Here is a 19,477-nt window from a genome sequence, read left to right as displayed (position 1 = left end):
TCAGCCGCATTTATCTATGGCAAGCGTGTGAAGTGAATTCTGAAAATTTATTGTGATAAATGAGCTTATTCTTTATTCCAGATTCTTTAAGTTACATCTGCGGCTCTTTATTTCAAAATTAAACATAAAATTCATTAACATAAGGACTTATCTCTTACATCAAAATACTTTAATCCATTTAAATATGTTTTCTGTTGCTTCCCTTTATCTTCGGTACGTACAATCACTTAAGTAAACAAGTAACCCAAGTGTGTAATCTGTTTATGTGCATTTGCGATCTATATACTACGTTTAATCCTTTTCTATTCGGTTTCGCGTTTGGGTAAATGAAAATGTGTCAAATTGTGTGTTTCCTTATATAAATCCTTTTCTTTTGATAAAAATGTGCAAAACGACAGAGATAGATTCAAAAAAATATAAAAAAATAAGATGAGTTGCGCAGAGAATTTTAAATCGAATATACTGTTTCGCGTCTGTATCAGTTTTTCATTTTTTTTTTTTTTTTTTTGTTAGGTTTCCTTAGATTTCTTCCGTTTTCTTTTGAAAATTTAAGAAAATATATATTGTATATATATAGGCGCGAAAATTAATAATTAATTCAACATTTTTATATATACTATATAACTATATGTACTGTTTATGTATGCAGTTTCTGTTGCCGATATCGCAAATTTGCAGTGGCTGTTCTGTTATTTTCCGTTCAATTCAAATCAATTATGCATTTCTCGTCGTTGCGCCCGTGCATTTGATGGCGTTGTAGGAATAGTGTTGCGTCCGTAGTTGGTTGGTTACCGGTGGCTCTGCCGGCTGGTGGTTGGCGCTGCCGCCACAGTTGTCGCACCTTAGGCGAAGCCAAAGCCCTCGGAGCACTCGTGTATGGCCTTCAGCAGGCAGCTCCGCAGCTTGTCGTATGACTTGTACATGGGCAGATCCAGTTGGTTGAAGCTGCAATCGAACGATGGGTAAGTTAATACGGTCTATGGCATTGCAAACAGCTCATGCGACTTGTGGATCCCTACTCACCAGGTGTGTGCACAGGGCAAGCGATCAGTGGATCGATCGTCCCGATGGATTTGGAACTTTTGAATCCCGTTCATGCCCTCCAGCGAGCCGAAGCCCTGCAGGGGCACCTTCGATGTGCCAGTGACGAATTGCAGGAACTTGGCGCGGTCCGCTTGGTCAAAGCTACGCAGTGCACGCCAGAACCATTGAATCTAATGAATGTTTAAATAAGACATGGTTTAGAGCGGGATGGAGGATGGAGGAAGATTCACAATTATGGTCTCACCTGCGCCGATTTAGAGGTGTACTTGTGGTACTCGGTGTTCGCCTTTAGATCTTCAATGTCAATATCCGGCAGGCCGGATATGAGAAGTTCCAGTTCCTGTTCGTTGAATATCGAAATTAAATGCTTTGGAATTATGTCGTAGAAGCCTTCAAGGAATGCGTCCAATCTGTTGTGGGGAGTAGCTCGATTTAGAATCCATAGCATGGAATATTAATATATTATGTATACTTACTGCTGTCGAATGGAGCCGCTCATCTTGAGCTGGCACACAAGCTGCACATACTCAAACTTGTTCTCCTCGGTCACGGCGGTGTCGCGTCCGTTTGGCTTCAGATCCCGGATCTGGGTGACACCGAACTCCTGCACCTCGGTGGAAAAGGTCAGCTCGTAGCCCAGGGTTGAGATGTCGTTCTTCATCAGATAGTCGAGGCCCTTGTAGAACTCGTAGTCCTGCGACTCCATGTCCGTGTGCTTCACCTGCTTGCCCAGGATGTGCTTGTAAAATGAGCGAGTGAAGTAGCACTCCAGCAACTTGTTGTCGTGCACAGCCTTGGCTATTGAATAACATCGAAGGGGTTATAGAACGTCTGATATGGAAGGAGTATCTAAGAGACTTACCAATTACGCGGCCGACAAACTTGAAGTAGCTCAGGTGATTGGGGTTAGCATGGCTGGAGGGATTTATCATGTAGGTGACGCGATCGCCCGGCGATACGCAGAACAAGGCATACATCGGATTAAAGATCTCGCGCGATATGATCACATACCACTCGCGCAACAGGCCGCCAGCGTCCTGGCCTTCCTCGTCTGTAAGGTAGATCGCAAGTATGAACATCGCTAGTTATTCGTTTATATTGGTCCAAAACTTACCCTCAAATACGATGTAGAAGCGGTTCTTCCACTCCTCCGGACCCAGACGGTACAGGACACGGAACGAGTCCTCAAAAACGGTTACGCGACGAACACTGACCGTGTGCTCCTCACGCCGTATGCCCTCGTCCAGCCGCTCCAGCTCCGTCTGGAAGTACTTGCGCTTGACATCAAAGTCGAGAATGCGTGTGTGGTCCACAAGCACGGCAAACGGCCCGTCGGAGAGATGAGTTGGTGACTGTCGCAGTATCTGGTTAAGCACGGTGCGGTGCTTCTCGGCGAATTGTAGGAATTTTTGCCGGTCCTGCCTGAGCTGCGCCTCGTGCGCGCTCAAAGCTGTGCTGGTCGAGGCGTTGGCCAGCGGCGTATTCGTGGATGCATCTTGCATTCGCGGCTCATCTGGTGATTATAAATGTTGCAGATTGATTATATGAATAATGTTTTGCATATTTCCTAAACTCACCATCGAAACTAGCAGAACTGGTGGTGTTGGCGCTGCTGACATCGTCCATCAAGGGACTGTACGACTGGGCAGATGATGCGGCTGCTCCCAGTCCTCCGATTCCACCGCCGGCGGCTGCTCGCAGTCCAAAGCTCACAGTTCCAGGCATAAAGCTGCGACCCGGCTTCTTGGACGCACCGCGATGCGAGGCGTGGATGAGGAAGAAGGCCTCCACGGTCGGTTGCAGCACCAGGACGGCGAACTCGTCCTTGGACTCCTCCAATGCCACCAGGCATTCGCTGAGCGTGTTCCACAGCACGTCCAGGCAGAGGATCTGACTCAGAGTAGGCTTGGTCGACTTGCTAGCGCTTGCCACGCCAACTCCCGGGAAAGATCTGGCCTCATCTTCTTCTTCCTCGTCGTCATCGCCATCTTGCGCGGTCTGATTGGTTTCCATTGGCGGTGGTGGAGATATTGTGCTGGCAGACCCGGGAGCCATATCAGAACTGCTGCCGCCGGAAGCACCTCCATCACCCTCAATATCGATGATATCGTCGTCGTTTTCGCCGGCACCACCAGCGATTCCACCGCCAGTGGACACGCCGTTCTGCGCCTCATACATGTCGCGTACCTGCATGAAGATCTTCAGGGTTCGCAGGAAGTACGGCTGGGCGGACGAGTTGGACATGAGTTTCTTCATCGACGGCAGCTGCAACTCGCAGGTGGGTTTGGCATTCTTTGGTGCCGAGATGATCACGTGCTCGGCGGTGAAGCGATCTTGCATTATGCCCTCGTGCACGGCCAAGTTTGGCAAGAGACTGGCTCCGGATACTGTGGGTACGTATGATGGTGTTGCTACAGCTGCCCCGGAAGTGGACGCCTGTGAGGTGGTGCTGGCCACGCCTTGATGAATGTTATACATGCGAATCTCGTTGAGCAGCATCTGTATCGCTTGACGTACTTCCTCGGCCAATCCCAATATCGCAGCGGTCAAGTACTGAATGAAAATGGCAGTAGATGCCTGCGAGCACTGCGTTAGATTCACAATCAGCTTGGCTACGTTGTCCAGGCCCTCGGTGGTGCCGCACTGGTGCGTCAGCACCTCAATGACCAGCTGGAGCTGCGAAAAGTTCTTCGAGTAGATCTTGCGACGCGGTTTCGATGGCGCCACCGGCAGGGCCACACTTAAAGTTGGCATTTGGGTGCGCTTCGCTCCCGCATTGCTATCACCGGAGGCAGGATTACCGCTGGCCGGAGCAGCCTGCTCCTCAATGTTGGCGGCCAGACCGTCACCAATTTCTGTTGCTGTTGCTGTGGGCTGGGTATTCTCGGCAGGTGGTGGTGGTGGTGCCGCTGCCGCTCTCGCCACCTGACTAATGGGTACCAGTGGGGGCATTTGATCGCTTAGCGGCAACAGCTCCTCCTCCTTGGGCAACTCTGTGCTGAGCGAGGCGAGCAGCTTGACCAGCATATCGGTAAGATGGGGCGATCGGCATATAACCTTGTAGGGAAGCATTTCCAGCAACTGGCCGAAGGGTGATTCGCTGAACGAGAGGAAATCCGCTGTATTCGTCTGCCATTCCCACGCCGGCTGTGAGGTGAGCGGAAACTGGGCCACATTGGCCAATCGCACTTGTGTCTGTTGATCGATGTTAAGCACAACATCCCAGAAGTTCTTCGCGTTAGTCTGGTACGGCACAGAGTGCTTATTCTGGCTCCCAGCAGTGGACACTTTGGCCGTGGCAGCTGCCTTTGCTGCCGCCGCCTTTGATGTGGAGGGTGCTTCATCCAAGGGCACTGGGGGTTTCGGGGCAGGATGATCGTCGAATATGCTACGTAGCCGATTAACCACCTGATAGCGACAGAATCTTGAGCGGAAGTCCAGAGTTCCACCTGGTGGCACGTCATCGTAGCCTGTCAAACCGCCAGACGCTGCAGATCCAGATCCAGATCCTGCGCCTCCACCTGATCCGGCCGTGGGCGATGGCATGCCAAATACCGCACTCAATATACGCCTGGCCTTCACATCGCGATTATAGGGCACAAAGCTGGACGGATAGTGTTTGGCCAGCACGAACAGCAGGTCCAGACAGTTTCGCACTATCATCTGTGCCGCCTGCGGATTGATGCTGATGCTCCGGGCACTGCCCTCGTACAATCGGTTAATCAGGAATATGTTGCTCTTGTAGCCAAAGGCAGCGTCCACACGCAGCTTCAGCCACTCCGGCTTGCCACCCGCTTGGCCCGCACCGAAGTTTCCGTTGTCCTCGTTCGTCTTCTGAATTATGCTGATCAGGGCGCTGATGATCCAGTCGCGGGTGGGTTCGTGGTGGCACAGGTTGCGTATGACGCGATGCAGTCGCATGCTGTTTACCTTCTGATCCTCCACGAACAGGAAGAGCAGGAGTGTGGCCAGCGAGTCCGGATCGAGCAGAATGTTCTCGTCCTCCATCATCAACAGGGCCAGTGGTTTGCCCATGTTCGGGGCATGATGTGCGTGGGCATGTTGATGCACAATCGTTGTATGCTGATGGTGTTGCGGCTGGGCAATGCCACTCGCATCATACCAAATGGAGCTGTGCCAGCGTGTGTCGTCCAGGCTCTGGAGCGTTGTCTGGAACCGGGCTAAAGAAATATATAGAGATCGTTAGGATTTATAAGCTATCAAGTTCGTATAACCACACTTACATAAGGCATTGGTGGTCGGATGAGCGTCCATGCGGGCGCCGTTGCGAGATTCCCAGTCGCGACGCAGGAACTGCGCCTCGGCAGCCAGCTCCGGCGGCAAGCTGGCTATCTGTGACTCCTCCATGTCGGTGAGTATCTAAAATTATAACCGATGTAAAGGTTTAGTTTGCTCGCAAGCTTTATTCATGAATGAAAAATGAAACTCACAGCTTGGCGCAGATTCTCTGGCAGGTTTTGGAAGAAAGCAGCTGTATCAACGGGATCCTCAGGATTGGCAGTCTGAGCCGCCTGTCGCTGCTGCTCGATGCGCTGCTGCATCAGCACCTCCGACTGTATGTTTAGTGGCAGGGCGGCGAGGAATTCTGGGTTGACCTCGACCAGCGAGTCATGGGCAATTTGGATTGCATTCTGCTGCGCTCGCTGACGGATGCGCTGCATGCGAAGATGCTCTTGGATAACCTCTTCGCGCATCTCGCTGGGCAGAGCGGCCAGGAAGGAGGGATCCACGCCCTCGGGCACCTCGAGATCCCCGAGAGCAGCCCGCACCTCGGGACTCATGTCCGTTATGGTGGCTGTTGTTCCGCTCGCTCCACCAGTAGAGGCGGCCTCCTCTGTTGTTGATGGCGTTTGTGAAGCAACTGAGGCATCTACTGCTGCGCCTGATTCCAATAGGGTTGGTTCTGATGAAGGAGCCTGCGGATTTGGAGAAGTAGATTCGCTGCTTTCTGGCGTCGGTTCCGGTTGGTTTGAGTCGTTTACAGCCTCTGTGTTTTCTGTGGCTACTGCTGGAGCGGATGACTCCTCTCTAGTACCAGCACTGACCACCGTTCCGGGCCACAGTTCGTCCTCGGCGTGGACCAATGGCGTCGTATCACTGGGCGGTGGCGGCGGTGGTGGTGGCAGCACATCCACATCAACCTCCAGGGAAGATGGCAAGGCAAAGTTTCTGTCTGTTCGCACCACATTCGGAGCGGTGACATTTATCTGCTCCAGTATCGCATTAGACATTGCCGTCGGGATGGACACAAAAGTCGGAGCTGACGTTCTGTTCGCACTGGGTCGGGGGTAAATGGAGCCGGCCTGATGGTCATGACGCTGCAGACAGTTGGGTAGGTCGCGATTAGGCCGGGCGTTAATTAGCGCCGAGCCTGAAGTGCGTCCGCTGGATCCTTGCATCCGGTTGCGTATCTGGCGATGACGGAATTTAAATTAGAATATGTACAAAAATCTTAACTGCACACAAATTACCTGCATGAGGAGCATCTCTCTCTCACGCGAGTGGGATCGCGATGGTCTTCCGCTGGACGATAGGAGTGGCATCGGTGGATAGCGCTGATGCTGATACTGAGGCACCGCCACCTGTGCCGCCGAAAAAGAGGAGTTATACTGTGGCTGTGATTCAGCTCCATCCGCTGCTGTCCCTGTGGCCCCTTCGCTATCCTGTTCGTTAGTTAAATCAATCTCGGCGTAAATGTTGAAGGGCATCTGACTGTGCTGACGCAATCCACCGCGTTGGCGTGACGATCGGGTTGTCGTTTGCGTCTCCGAGGTGATGCTGCTGTCAACGGACGCTGCAAGAATATGGTTACTTGAGTACATTTTTGCTTAAATGATTCGATCAGTACTCACAGAAAAGCCTGGTTGGTCCACCAGTTGTTGTCGTGGCATCATTGGTGGCACCGTTTCCCGTTGCACTTGTCGCGTTGCTAGCGCTACTAGGACCAAATGTTGACGGAATTAGCACAGGAATCGAACTGCGCCGGGTGCCGCCCGTGGCAGATGCTGCCACTGGTGGCACTACCAAACTGCTGCTTCCTGAGCCCGCAGAGACGGCGTTCGCCAGTAAACCGGACGCAATCGATGATGTCGCTGTGGGCGCTGCTGTGCCCACAACTGACGTAGTGTTGGAGGATGTTGCAGATGCACTTGTACCCGTCACCGGTGTTGTGGATTGGCGGGCGGCTTCCTCCTGCTTGCGCTGCTGGTGCGCTGTTTTCAGCTCCTTGATGAGATGTGGCAGCAGAAAATGTGCGGCATATAGACAGGCGTCCGTCTGGCTTTCCATATCCAGGAGCGTGGCCTCTTCTAGCCACCAGTGAAGAGCTGCGATGGGTGGGTAAGAATTAAGGTATTCATTTGATGGCAACGGTGCGAGAATACTCACCATCCTGTGTGAAGGTCTCCATCTGGGTCTCTTCAGTGGGGTTCTGATGCGTGGGCATGCACACGCAGTACTGCTGGTCCAGATAGAGCAACCGACGCCGCACTCCGTTCGTGCAGAGCGTTGCATTCGGATGTTGTCCCGAGGTGCCACTGTTCGCACCGTTTGCACCGACCCCGCCGACGCCGCCTCCGCCACCACCTACGCCAGCCCCCGATGGTTGTTCGTTCAGCAGCTCACTCATAGTCTGGCCGCTGCCAGGTGCACCACCAGTGCGCTCTAGTGACATGGAGGGCGTTGGGAAGACGTTCATATCGCCACCGTTGGCGTTGCCACCAAGAGCTGGTCCGCTGCCCATGGAGCTCTCCCCGATCGACATTCGAATGAAGTTAAAGTCCGGTGCCATCCACGAACCAGATGATGGGCGCAGTGCGGCAGAGGCAATTGCTCCAATACTGGCTGTTGTGCCGCCCGTAGAAGTTCTTTGGCCAACGCCCCCGGACGATCCTGTGGCGCCCGCATTGCTTCCACTTCCCGCATTGCCGCCATTCACATCAATATCAAGTGGTTGGGCAATAGAGCTGTTCATTCGCACACGAAAACCAACCGGTGGTGTTGGCATTAGGCCGCTGCCTAATCGCTCGTATAGATAGGCCTCCGCCTGGGCTGCCGATGGTCCGCTAATTGGATCCACGTCCGGATCTTCATCGGGATCAGCATCTACATAGTCATCCTCATCGTCCACTTCGTCATCGGGATTGGTTCGATTGGCGGAACCATCGCCAGATGCATTAACCGCTGCACTGCGTCTGGGACGATTGTTTGAGGAGACCAGGGCGAGGGCGATATCGATTTGGTTCTCGATCTCTGCATCCATGATGCTCTGGGCCTCCTCCCGAACAATATCGTGGTTGACTTCGTCGTCATCATCGTCGTCGTCCACATCGTCCTCGTCATCATCATCATCGTTATCCACATCTGCATCGTTGGACGCCGTTTCAGATGATTCCGGCTCATAGATGTGATCGAAGACCTCGATAAACTGGCGCGATCGCTCTTCGTCCACATCCGTCTCACTGTGCTCATCCACATCCTCATCGGGAGCGTCATCATCCTCATCTTCGTCCTCCTCATTGCGCTCGTCGTTCTCTGTGGAAGGATCCGAATCAGATTCTGAGGTACTGACATCGCCAAGCAGTGAGGCGTTCAAATCACGAGCACCACCTGGAGCTCCCGTGTCTGAAGAGGTGGACGCACCATCACTTCCACCGCCGCCGCTGATTCCATTGTCGTTGACCACACCTGCGTTGGACCCGCTGCCGCTGCCGCTACCATTGCCACTGCCTACATCAACATCGGGATTGGTGCGCAAGCGAAGATTTCCGATCCCGGAATTGTTACCTGAGTTGGTCGAACTGGCTGTGGTGTTGCTTCCGTTCTGCTGCCCGGATGAGCTTGCTCCAACGGATCCACTGCCGGATCCGGCGCCTCCGCCGCTCCGCGAAGCCAGACGCAGTCCCTCGCTCTGCAGGAAATCATCCCACAATTGATCGAAGTTGACCACTGGACGCACTGGGCCGCCACTGGTCGAGGACTGTCCTGCACCAGATGATGCAGAGCTCACGTTTGCCGGAGGATCGTTGGTATCTCCGCCATTGCTACGCTCCTCGACTACGTCGATAACGGCTGCGGAACTGCTACCCGATACTGATCCAGACACGCCTCCTCCGACACTGCCCGCTCCAGAGCCACCTCCACCCACTCCAGATCCTGGAGCAGCTGCGTCCTCAGAGTCCACGGCCATATCGTCCGAATTGAAGATGAACTCGAAGGCATGTCGCCGATCCGACAGTACATTCCGTATGATATCTCGCAAAACGTGCTCTCCACCCATAGCATTGGAACGCTCCATAGCGGAACCGAAACCAGTGCGTGCCGCCAGGCGAGGATATAGTCGCCGGTTAATAATGGTCCCGTACGTGTTGCCAGATCCTGGTCCGTTGCCACTGCTGCCGCCGGCAGTGCTGTTGCCATTGCCAGACGCATTCGGTCCGCCAGGGCCGCCACTGCCAAAGAGAATCCTCTTCGAGCCCAGCGTTGTAGTGGACACGCTGAATCTCAGCAGGATCTCCATCGGTCGCAGAATGGCCGCAAGGGTGCTTAGCGTATTGTGATTGGACAGATCTTTGTACTGCGCCACTTTCGTCAGATAGGTCATTACGCCCTGGCGTAGGAGCACCCGGTACATATTGTTGCGATGCATGTGCACCTTGTCGTAAAGCATTGGCGACTCAATGAGATTGGGGAAAAGGCTCATCAAGACCTGCAATCTCGTGTGCTTCTCGGCCGAATCCGGCTGGGCCAGGGCTCTGGCGACCGCAGCGTGCAGCTCCTCGGCGACATGCACCTGGACTCCGGGCTGCTGATAGCAGTCCGATAGGGAGCAGATCAGTACGCGGGTCATTGTGCTGACCTCGGGCACATGATGCCGTTGGGTTATGGGCAGAAAGCGATCAAGGAGCACGCCCAGGAACGTCTGTTGAGGTGCGGAGATCAGGGGACTGTCCGCCGGTGTGTAAACGTGCGACAAGAGGACACGCGGCACCAGCGACTGGTAGGCCCGGGTTGAATCCGCCAGCAGTTTCAGCAAGGTTGCCCTCGAGATGGTCGGCTTGGCATGGGTGTGTCCGCTGGTCGGTATGTGCCAGGTGCAACAGCATGGCTCGAACTTTTCCGTCGCCTGGCCAGCTTGGCCAGCAGCTGCAGCACCTCCGCCGCTGGAGGATTGCTTCTTGCTGGACACGGGTGCGGGAGTTTCCTGGAAGCGGAAATATAACTAATAAAATTTACATTTAGTGTATGAAAACTTTAAAAAACCAAAAGTAGTCAAGTATTTTATGTACATATGCTGCATGGCTAGTAAAGTAAACAAATTGTTTCTTTGCGCCGATAGATCCGAAATCCAAGGAAACCAACTCACCTCATCATCGTGGCATCCCTGCGACGTGCCTGGCGGCTGATCCGGCTGCAGTAGCTCCGCAGCGCCCTGTCCGCGATCCGAAGATCCAGTGCCGCCGTAATGCCAGCACGGCTGCACCAGTCCATGCAACAGTTCCTTGAGCACGGCCACCGATGACTGCACCTGAGGATCGTCCTTCAGCTCATCCTTGGCCGCTGGCGGTGGTGTCGGCGTCTGGTTATGTGGCGTGGCACCGCCAGCCGCCGCCGTCGGTTGCTGGCCAAACTTGGACTTGACCATGACACGGGCATCGTCTGCCAATGTGGTGCTGTTCGTGTTGATTAGATACTCGCCTTTAAGCATTTCCTTGGCGGCGGCCACGAAAATCTGCGGATTGCGCGACACCGCTGACGACACCTGGGTGAGCACGTAGATAAGGTCGCGATGACCCACAGGCACTATACCAGCTGCTCGCATGCCCAGTACGCGTTCCATGGCCTCCTGGAGCACGGGCGGTGCCTCCAGAACGTGACGCAGTATAATGTTCGCATAGGTAGGGAAACCCATGAAACTGCATGCCTGCTGCAGGTGCAGCAGCATTCGTACTCCGCCGCGTCGGATGAACACTTGGGCGTTATCGTAGTTCCGCGTCAATCTCGCACAGAGACGGAGCAGCGAAAGCTTTGTCTCGTTAAGCATCTGATGTGATGGCTGCAGTAGATCCACAATGCTGCCAATGATGCGGCCGCAGTCGAACTTGCTAAGGCCCACCTGCTCCTCGTTGAGTATGATTTTTTGGGTGCGCTTGGGTATGGGCGGCGAACCACCCGACTGAGACTTGTTCTTGGCAGCTGCTGCAGCAGCCGCGCTCTTCTGCCGCGTCTTGCTGCGCGTCGTCATTGTGGCTGGCGGAGATCCGCTATTGGCTGCAGCTGGGCCGTCTTCACTGGCCGCCTCCTCGCTCGGATTTGCAGAATTCTCCGACTGCTGTGGTTGCTGGCCATCGGCAAAGTTGACCAGCTGTCGCAGTGAAATCAACTCATCGCTGTGCACAGTTCCTGATCCGTCGGGTGCAGTGCGCACCACGCGATTAAGTAGATGCTCTACCTTGTGGTGACCTACCGGATTGTTTAGAGAGGTAATGGCCTCGCTAAGTTTCAGGGCCGGGCAGACAGGTCGATGTGTTCCGGATGCTTCGCTCACCTGCGTCATGCAGTTGAGGCTTACGGTGCACCGCTGGCGTCCAATGTTGATGTACAGCCAGCGTTCGCCGGCCGCATAGGCATTGCGGATGAGTTCGTTGTTGGCCTCCGAGTAGGCATTCCACTTGCCTGTGGACGCGTCGTACCAGCGCCACACATCGCTGCTTACTGCACGCATGTTGGCCTTGCGCTGCAGGATGTGGCTGATGCTATCGATGGCATCGATTAGGTCCACCAGATTTTGCACCCAACGCGGCACCGTCGCACGCTGCTGGCCGGTATTCGTTTCGGTCGATTGTTCCAACATCCACTGGCTCATGCAGTCCAGCAGCTTGACCAGCGACACCATGGCATCTTGGGCGGTTATCGCCTCCACAAGAGGTCGGTGTAGATCACTGTAGTTCTCCTCAAGCAGCAGCGTAGATGTCTTGAGTCGTACAAACAGCCGGGTGGCTGTCATTCCGGTTAGGCATTCCTCTAGGCGTGAGGCCTTCGATCCGGTTGTCTTGGCTGGTTCGAACAGCTGCAATGTGAAGTCCACCCACTGTATGATGTTGCGCACAAAGTTGGTGACAAAGACCTGCTTGTTGAGGTGATTGTGGCGTCTGTACAGCACGGCAATCAAATCAGCTGCACTGTTGACCGTATCCGGTATTGCCTCCATGAATTCAAAGGCCCTCGAGATGGCTTCGTCGCAGAAGCGATCAAAGATTAGCGACGGCATCAATTTAAGGTGCTTGTAGTCATAGCTAGAATTGGGCGAAGTGGAGGATTTGCTTTGCGTCGACTCCCCATCCGCGGGCACGTCTACGTCAATGTCCATCGTCGAAGCCGATGGCGGTGGCGGCGGCGGTGGAGCTGAGCCACCCGACTGACCGCCAGTCGTCGATAAGGAACTTGCCTCTGGGTTGTTAAGCAGGTAATCGGTTGCCTCTTCCAAAGACGCATTTGTTCTCAGCGCTTCGATTACATGGTAGTGCATGAAGCCCATGTCCGTCAACGTCTTGATGTGATCCGCATTCAGACCATCATCCGTGCTCCGGATGTAAAGGTTCTCGAACTTGATCTCCTTCATTCGCGTGTGATAGCGATCCAACAGCGTCTGGTGTGACTTGATCAGATGTTTTAGGATGAGAATCATGGTCTCAAACATGCTCGGTCCATAGTTGGGAATCGGGCGTCGTGCCCAGATTCTGCGCAGTGCTTGCATGGCTAGCTGGTGGATGTGTATTAGGTAGAAGACCGGCTCAAATGGAACCGAGTCGGGCATGTAATTCAGACGAGGACTCATCGTGTACGGCGAGTCCAACATGGCTCGAGGATTGACCATCTTCTCGAGCAGCTGCAGCCATGCATCGAGAAACTCGCCCGTGCCCTCCGGACAATCACGTTTGTCATCCTCATGGGATTGCATCAAATCCTCCATGGAAGCCCACTGATCGAACTCGAATTTCTGGGATACATTATCCAGCGACAGGGCCCAATAGAACATCTCAAAGAAGGCCTTCAGTCCGTTCTCAGCGCAGAATTGCGATATCATTAGATGGAAGGCGCTGCGCTTGTCGTCAAACAGCATTGGGCCCGTGAATCCCACCGAGCAAATGAGGAAGGTGAGCTTTAGTTTCGGCACAGGCTTGGGCAGAATGCTCTCGTGACTAAATCCGTTCACGAGGATCGAGCTGAGGATGCGGGCTATTTCGCGCGCTTCTGGTGTAGGAACTTTGCTGATATTACTGATCAAATCGTTGATGCGACGCTGCCGTGTTTGCGGTGATCCCACCGATAGTTTCACCAATGTGCCCAAAAGCTCAGCAAGGGCTCTTCCCAGCCGGGAGCTCGCCGCCAGCAGGGATTTGATGTATCGGAACTGCTCCTCGGGTGTATACTTTGTACGGAATTCCGCAGCGCGTTCCAGTTTCCTCGAGAGCTCCGCCTCGGTTAGGGGATCCGCAGTACCAGCTGCCGCTGACATTTGGGCTGCGATCTCATCCCAGATGAGATCCGGATGCTGGGTGGGTTCATCGGAACATAAATTCAGCAGTATGGTGCTCTCCCACACCAGTGAGATGTACAGCTGCACGAGCTGCTGCAGCAATTGGACGCCGGTCTCGCGATTGACACCCCACCGCTTTAGAAGAATGGTTCGCATGTCGTTGGAGGCATTTCGGCAGAGATGCACTAGCATCACCACGTAGCCGTGCACAAAACTCATGTTGTGCAGGATGGGTGTATATTCGGCGTTGGCAAAACCATCCTCCAGCCGCTGGCAGCAGACCAGCTCCGCCAGCAGGACACTGCCGCCGGGAAAAGTGAAGTGTTTGATTAGTGGCTTCAGCTGGGACACAATGTCCGCCAGCTGCTTGAGTGCAACATCCAGCACCTTGGTTTCTTGCGCCTGGCTGAGTATGGCCTTGCAGACATTGGCCACTGCTTGGGAGGTGGTGGACACCGGCGAATCCACTGGAAGATTGGGCAGCGACAACAGCTGCAGGATGGGCTTCAGCCCCCCATGGAGCACAAACTCGCGACAGTGATCGCCGTTAGGACTGTTGCTGAATATCGCCTCGATAAACTTCATCACATTGAGGATGTAGTCGATGAGAGGGATGGCCTCCCGCTCCGGTGGCGTCACTACTTTAACGGCTTGCGATGCGGCTGCCGGCGTTCCTGTAGATCCAGCTCCAGCTCCAACAACTCCACCCGCCTGTTGTGTCCTGGGTGTGGTTGGTCCTCCACCTTGGCCCGGTGTCGTGGGCTGCTGCTGCTGCTGTGATGCGGAGCTCATTTCGTCATCATCGTCGTCATCATCTCCGCTGCTATCGTTTGTATCCGCTGCACCCTGGAGGACCGATGAAGAACTTCCCGTGCCAGCTACCATGACCATGGGCGATGGTGTTGAGGCCACGTGATGGCCGCCGCCATGGCTCCCGGAACCAGAGCCAGAGCCACTGCTTTCTTTGTTCGCTCGCCAGCAAATGAAGCTGGGATCAGAGCCAAGGCGAACCAGCTCGTTCAAGAGCCTGACAATCGCCTCCGTGGCATCGGCCCGCAAATAGGGATGGTGTTTGATCAGATCATCCATGGCATTTCCCAAGTTGGTTGCTGTATCGCCCAGCGGATCCGAGGAGCGGCGGCGTCTCATGGCCACCAAGTAGTCCGGCGAAAGCAGCACCTTGAGCACCTTGTCGAACGGATCGTAGGAAAGGAACTCGAACAATCCGCGCTCATTTAGACACAAAGCGGAAAATACGTTGGGTAGGGATCCCAGCACCTCTCGGGTTGCTGGCACATCCTTCTGGAGCAGCGCCTTTAGCATGACACTGGTAATGCCCAGATCCTGCAGCGAAGATAGCAGCGATGGTTCGTTAAACACGTACACAGTGACCACATCGGTGGCCAAGAGAAACAGCGACGGTCCGTAGTATTCCGCATTGGCGATGATATGGCGCAGCGATTGGGTCAGACTAGTCTCCATGATGTTGCGCATGTTGCTAAAGTGGGCATGATCTTGGATGCTCTTCTTCAAGAAGTTCAGCATTGACTTAAGTAGCGCCGCTCGCTGAGTGACGCAGGACGGCTTCTTCGGCGCCAGGCTGCTAGGCAGCTGCGAAGAGAGCTCCGCCTTGCGTTCGGCCAGTGGACGGGCGTAGTAGCTATTTGTGGGATACATAATAGCCGGCGGGCGAGCAGCACCCCCATCTCTGTTAATTGATCCCGCACCCATTCCGGATGTACCTGATAATCCGCCGCTAGACGAGCCGCGTGCTCCACCAATGTCCAGGAGTCCCGCTCCTGATCCAGCGCCACCCATATGCTCGTGGTAAGCTCTAAATACGATGTTGCCGGCACTTGTTACGCCATCACTGGAGTTATCGCGACGCGGGGATGCATTTCCACTGGCCACGGATGCGTTCTCTCCGGAACCATCTGAAAGGGGGGGAAGGGTAACAAAAGAAGGCATTATACACAGTGTTATTGATTAGATTGAATATACAAAAAACGTAAATCTACTGAGAATTTGCTATTAAATTAAATTTGATAAATTTGTATAAATAGATACAGTCTGATGCTTGTTGATGCTTGTCTCATATATCAGATTACAGAAGATGATTTTAATTGTTAGAAATCGCTTTTATCACTACGCACCTTCCACATCCTCGTCAACGTGGTCCAGCGAGGTGTCCAACTTGTGATCGTCGCGAAGTGTCGACTCCTTCAGCGTGATGCCAATGTCAGCCAATGCCTTGCAGCAGCTCTTTATCTCCTTCTCCAGCCGGTCAATGAACACGTTAAGTCCGTTGTTCTGGTGAAAACGGGCTATATCGATGTTGGTGATCAAATCGATCACACGCACTGCCCGCGTCACAAACGTGATGTGCTCGAGATCTACTCCTGGCCAGCTGATTACGCACAGCAGGGATTGCATCATGCCGCTTTTAACCAGAGCAGTGCCTCCCATTTCATAGCTCGCCAGGTGGTACAGCAAAGAGAAAAGCGAGGTGGCCAATATGAGCGGGTAACGCTCGGTTAACCCGTGGGTGGTTAGATTATCAATGCAGTCACGAACCAGCAGCGGCAGCGTCCCGCCCTGCCGCTCGGCTCCTGTGTAGTGAACGATCTTCATCAGACGCGACCCGGCCCTGCTGCACAGAAAACAAAAGAAGGAAAGCAATTATCGGGGAATATAAGACACAGATATCAGAGACGCTGTCAATCGCTTACCTTGGCACATTCGGATTACGGTCGAAGTGCAGCATCGATGTGAGTGTGCGGAGAACTGCAGCCCTTATCTCTACGAGATGTACGTCCTCTTTGTCAATCAGCTCGCACAGCTCTTCGCCAAAGCCGGCATATAACACCTTGTCCGTGTTGTCCTGCAGGGCATTTGAGTAGATCAGAATGGAGACAGCCTGAAGGCGCGCCTGGACGAACTGAAGTCGCAGTTTGTAGTTGTTGAAGCCTGAGATCAAGCGCACCCGATGGGCAATGCGCATCTATAGAAGACGTTCTTTAGTTTATAATCATTGAAGTGATTAATTTTTTGAAAACCCACCTTGATTGCCTCACTGGGCTTTGAGATCTGTCCGGCAATCGTTTTGATCACCTCGGGAGCTGATGCCGTGTGGCATAGGTCCATCATGTCCGGGATTTCTAGCTGGGCGGCGTGACCATGCTCGTCCACATAGTCGATACACAGCTGGTAGAGGAATTCCAGCTTTGGCTCGCCAATGCAGCAGTCCTTGAGCGACAGGCCATAATTAGGATCGCCCCAGCGCTAAAAAAGTATACAATTTATCATAAAAACAAGCACCGAAAAGCCACCACAACCAATATGACCCACCTCTGCTATGTTGAAGAGTTTGACGATCAGTAGCTCCTTCTTCTCGAACGGCAGACGGGGTATAAAGTTGCTGCGCTTGGAGAACATGTAGAGCAGATTGAGGACGGCCAGGACAATGTCCATGTTCTGAGAAGAGAGCAGCACCGTCAGATGTTCGATGGAGTTGTACAGGTGACGCGAGAACGAGTGCTCGATCAGCAGTGTGGTAAAGTTGAGTACGTGCAGCAGTAGTGTGACATCCTGAGAAGGATAAATGGAAATATAGATGTATATTCGTATTAACCGTAGGAACTTCATGGTCTTTTGGCTTTCACATTCTCGGAATAAGAGCAAATTCATTTTTTAACAACGTTTTGAAGAACATACAGTTTATTGATAGGTTTTAAAGGAACTGCGTTAGGCCAAATTGGGTCAAAAATAGTTCTCATGCGGACTTTCTGAATTTTGCTATTCTTTTCAACAAGGAAATTTTCTCATAGATTAAAAGATACTGATATCTAATGAATCGAATGAATCCGTGGAAACCTGAAGACTTTTTCAATGGTACACCGTGAAAACTAACCGTTGTCCTTACCGTTTCCTGGAAGTTGGTGTCGCACTGCAGCACGAACTCGTTGCCGTTGACATGGCGCGATGCCTCCTCGAGGATCTTGTCGAAGCGGTCGAGGATCTCGATCCAGTGATACAGCTCGCACTTTCCATAGATCCAGACATGGACGGTGTCGAGAAACTCGAGGAGCTCGGCCCGAGTTCGCCGCTTGGTCAGCTCATCGATGAGCTCGCGGCATTCGGCCGTTAGCTCAGAGGAGCCCTTCTTCAGCTTCACGGTATCCACCTTCATTGCGGCAGTTGTTTGTGGAGCTTCTGGAGCAGCAGGTGGCCACCACTATGGGCGGTGCTCCTCCTCCTCCTCCTCCGCCTCCTGCTTCCTCCTTTTGCCTCTCTTCCGTTCACTTATCGTTGAGTTAGTCGTTTGTGTAGAATATTTTTTATGGCTTAAAAGGCGTCGATTGCTTACAGCTTGGGTTCAAACGTGTACGTCCGCGTGTTCAATAAACTGCAATGAAGTGAATGATTGACAAATGTAACTTGTAACTTGCGGTTGAGTATTACAAAATGGAACAAGAATTCGGGAACACAAAAAACGAACGTAGAAAATACACATGCGGTTGCTACGCTTCTATTGAGAGTTTCAATTCTTATTCTAAGGTTCTCCGCCGCGTTCGTTTCCTCGAATATTCTCAGTCTCTTTTTCGCATTTTCGCAATCTAACTGCACTTGTCAGCTGAGCCAAGCCAATTTGACAGAAACTTTCAACTGGCAACAGCGCAAAGAACGGAAAAAACAAAAGGAAACCCAAACAGAGCGCGCGCGCATTAACAGCTATTTGTTGTTGTGTTTTGGATTATAAAGGAACGAGGTGTACGACTTGGATTTCCGATTCAATTGTCGTTTTGCACTATTTTCTTTCACAAGCACGAACGCACACACAGCCACACACACATGTAAAACGCAACATGTTTGAGCAAAATGTCAAATGAGCGCCAAGCGCAGAAAGGTGCAAGGCGAAAAGAGAGATAAAGGAGCGGAGGAATAGAGCGGAAATGAAGAGAAGTGAAGAGGAGATGCGTAAGTCAAGGTTGACACAACAACAAATCAGTAGACTGCAGCAAACTCCGTTTCCTCTCATACACGCAAGCACGCACTTGATTTCAGGGAAAACGCAAACTGTTTCCACGCCAATTTCCGCTTGATTCACAGTAAACAAGTGAAAATGAGAAATGTACGTATGTATGCCTGTGTCTGGTTCACCGAATTTTCATTATTGCAGCACTGGCAGTCACAGCAACAACAATAACACCACTTTAAACTCTCTCCACTCTCTTTGCTGCGTTTCCCCTTGATTTCGGGGCTGTTTCAAGCAAACATACGAACATTTTTTTTTCACACACGAATATATAGCGTATTTAAAAGTTTAAGAAAACTACCGTGGTGACTGTAATACAGCACAAGAAAAAAAAAATAGACGAAAAGAGAGCAGCGAAAAGAAATTGCCACTGTCAGAACAGAAACAATGCAGTGGGTGAGAGTTTGGCTGTGTGCGTGCGTGTGCCTGTTTCCGCGAGTCTTTTCTCACACCAATGTCTGTGTGCGTATTTATGCGTTCTCGGAAATTCCACTAACGATACTCACAATTTTATTTAACTGCACCAAACTGCTGCTTTTCTTACTTCGATATTAAACACTCTTATTTGCTTAACTTAACAAAGTCGGTTTTTGGGAAATGAAATTTACACAGACGAAATGCAAGCATAAATTGTGTGACCAAACACCGCAAACGCTCCAATTGACGGCAACTGTGAATTTCAATCGGCTTTGCCTATCGATGTCTATCGATATGGTTCAGTGTTAATAAATATTTTATTGTGGGAGACCAACATTAAATAACACTTTAATCGAATTTAAACTGTAAGTCGCGGTCTGTTGACTTTTGAATAAATGTTCAATATGTATCGATAGTTATAA

General features: G+C 52.3%; 1 protein-coding gene across 3 annotated transcripts; it reads right to left on the bottom strand.

Moving 5' to 3' along the window:
- Positions 1 to 82: 82 nt before the first annotated feature.
- On the bottom strand, positions 83 to 19,304 carry LOC117147631 (E3 ubiquitin-protein ligase HUWE1). Of its 3 annotated transcripts, XM_033314599.1 has the most exons (20): positions 19,145 to 19,304; positions 17,514 to 18,008; positions 16,952 to 17,191; positions 16,664 to 16,885; positions 16,333 to 16,604; positions 15,757 to 16,253; positions 10,430 to 15,537; positions 8,707 to 10,285; positions 7,453 to 8,598; positions 6,918 to 7,391; positions 6,537 to 6,859; positions 5,496 to 6,476; positions 5,289 to 5,424; positions 2,622 to 5,225; positions 2,159 to 2,557; positions 1,907 to 2,095; positions 1,521 to 1,842; positions 1,289 to 1,454; positions 1,024 to 1,214; positions 83 to 945 (listed from the first exon to the last, which is right to left on the bottom strand). In XM_033314599.1, the coding sequence occupies exons 2-20, from the start codon at positions 17,790 to 17,792 to the stop codon at positions 843 to 845; spliced, it is 15,231 nt and encodes a 5,076-aa protein (XP_033170490.1). In that variant the 5' UTR covers positions 17,793 to 18,008; positions 19,145 to 19,304; the 3' UTR covers positions 83 to 842. The 3 variants fall into 3 exon arrangements, with proteins under 3 accessions (XP_033170490.1, XP_033170488.1, XP_033170489.1); XM_033314597.1 differs by having other exon boundaries at positions 7,453 to 10,285; XM_033314598.1 differs by having other exon boundaries at positions 7,453 to 10,285; positions 15,757 to 16,250.
- Between the last annotated feature and the right edge of the window lie 173 nt (positions 19,305 to 19,477).

The sequence above is a fragment of the Drosophila mauritiana genome, chromosome X, assembly GCF_004382145.1.
Source record: "Drosophila mauritiana strain mau12 chromosome X, ASM438214v1, whole genome shotgun sequence".
Lineage (NCBI taxonomy): Eukaryota > Metazoa > Arthropoda > Insecta > Diptera > Drosophilidae > Drosophila > Drosophila mauritiana.
Note: the sequence above shows the minus strand (reverse complement) of the source record. Positions and strands in the feature narration are given on the sequence as shown.